The following is a 2500-nucleotide window of genomic DNA, read 5'->3' as shown; positions in this document are numbered from 1 at the left end:
TTGGTATATTTGGAAATTCAACTTTGAATTTGTACACAGTGTAAGAATTGGTTCTTCTTCTTCTTCTTCTGCGTTCACTCCTATGCACACAAGTGGGCTTTTACGTGTATGACCGTTTTTACCCCGCCATGTAGGCAGCCATACTCCGTTTTCGGGGGTGTGCATGCTGGGTATGTTCTTGTTTCCATAACCCACCGAACGCTGACATGGATTACAGGATCTTTAACGTGCGTATTTGATCTTCTGCTTGCGTACACACACGAAGGGGGTTCAGGCACTAGCAGGTCTGCACATATGTTGACCTGGGAGATCGTAAAAATCTCCACCCTTCACCCACCAGGCGCCGTCACTGTGATTCGAACCCGGGACCCTCAGATTGACAGTCCAACGCTTTAACCACTCGGCTATTGCGCCCGTCAAACTTGAGTCTTAAATTAAAACCAAACGACAGTCTACTTGTGTCTCAAAGAAAGAATCAGGGTCTTCAGAAATTCGAGTTTGATTTACAAATACATAATGATAATATATATGCATGTAAAGATCAAGAATCTACGTTTATTCAGTTTTGATTCTGAATATAGGTCTATTCGTTCCGCCCTTCACTATATAATATAAAGTGGAGTGATGGCCTAGAGGTAACGCGTCCGCCTAGGAAGCGAGAGAATCTGTGCGCGCTGGTTCGAATCACGGCACAGCCCCCGAAATTTTCTCCCCCTCCACTAGACCTTGAGTGGTGGTCTGGACGCTAGTCATTCGGATGAGACGATAAACCGAGGTACCGTGTGCAGCATGCACTTAGCGCACGTAAAAGAACCCACGGCAACAAAAGGGTTGTTCCTGGCAAAATTCTGTAAAAAAAAATCCGCTTCAATAGGAAACACAAATAAAACTGCACACAGGAAAAAATACAAAAAAATGGTTGGCGCTGTAGTATGGCGACGCGCTCTCCCTGGGGAGAGCAGCCCGAATTTCACACAGAGAAATCTGTTGTGATAAAAAGAAATACAAATACACACACACACACACACACACACACACATATATATATATATATATATATATATATATATATATATATATATATATATATATATATATATATAAGGATGTCCTTTCAAAACCTATCTGTAAGCATTCTCTGTCTCTTCCCTTTACAACAATCCGCATTCTGTGACTCCGTCTGCATGTGTGAGGTATGGGAAACAGGAGGTGGGAGTAAGAGAGAGTTGTGACGATATGAAATTTTGGTGTGTTTTTTTTGTTGTTGTTGTTGTTGTTGTTTTTCATGTAAAGCGCCCTGAGTTCTTAGAAACGGCATGGTGGTACTCCCTTTGCACATGTATGAGGTATGAGAGAAAGGCGGTTGGAGTAAAAGAGATTGGTCACGATATGTTATTTATAACAGGGGTTTTTTGTCATGTAAAGCGCCCTGAGTTCTTATAAACGGTATGGTACTCCCTTTGCACATGTATGAGATATGAGAGAAAGGGGAGGTGGGGGGGGGGGGGGGGCAGTAACAGAGAGTTGTCACGCTATGTAATTTATAACAGGGTTTTTTTTTTGTTTTTGTTTTTCACGTAAAGCGTAAAGTTAGACTTAGATAATAAGGGTAGAAGAAATTGGGTTTCAAATGTTAGAATGAAATTATATGAGTACGGTTTTGGTTTTGTATGGCTAAATCAAGGTGTTGAAGATATAAATGTTTTTATTCGTGTGTTCCGCGAAAGATTGGTTGATTGTAGATGGCAAAGTTGGAATTCTCATATCCAGGACAGTGACAGATTTAAGCTATACAGAATGATCAATAATTTGCATAATGTTCCAATTTATATGCGTATGCATATTGCTAGAGGTTTGAAGTATTTAATGACGAAATTTAGGTTCGGTGTCTCTGATATTTTTACTTATCAGTATCGTTATAGGCAGAGTTCCTAAAAACGGTGTCGTACAAATGTACTATTATTATTTATCATCATAAAGCCAGCAGCATCGTCCTTGCAGTGGTGTTGACCAGTGGTCATTTTGGTTTGTTCCAGATGCCATCGCCTTTGAGTACAACTACACTCTGTACCCCGGGAACCTTTCTGCAGCCTTGTTAGACCCCACTTCCTATGAATTCAGCGTTCATTCTTACGAGTTCTGTGCAGACGTGAGTGACAATCGGCAATCAGCAGTACCAGCAACACGAACAGCTTCCATGCACACACGCACACGTTTGTGAAGGCGCGTGCGCGTGCGCGTGCGCGTGCGCGCTTGTACACACACACACACACACACACACACACACACACACACACACACACACACATACACACACACACACACACACACACACACACACTCGCACACGCACACGCACTTGCGCGCCCGGCACACACACACACACACACACACACACACATAAACACACACACACACACACACACACACACACACACACACACACACACACACACACTCGCACACGCACACGCACACGCGCGCCCGGCACACACACACA

General features: G+C 43.1%; 1 protein-coding gene across 1 annotated transcript in view; it reads left to right on the top strand.

The window, feature by feature from the left end:
• LOC143288749 (uncharacterized) overlaps positions 1–2500 on the top strand; it is a 38980-nt gene that overhangs the window by 23825 nt on the left and 12655 nt on the right. Inside the window, exon 14 of the mRNA XM_076597374.1 lies at positions 2037–2149. Within this exon, the coding sequence (XP_076453489.1) occupies positions 2037–2149 (113 nt within the window). The remainder of the gene's footprint in view (positions 1–2036; positions 2150–2500) is intronic.

This window comes from Babylonia areolata, chromosome 13 (genome assembly GCF_041734735.1).
Source record: "Babylonia areolata isolate BAREFJ2019XMU chromosome 13, ASM4173473v1, whole genome shotgun sequence".
Classification (NCBI taxonomy): Eukaryota; Metazoa; Mollusca; class Gastropoda; order Neogastropoda; family Buccinidae; genus Babylonia; species Babylonia areolata.
Note: the sequence above shows the minus strand (reverse complement) of the source record. Positions and strands in the feature narration are given on the sequence as shown.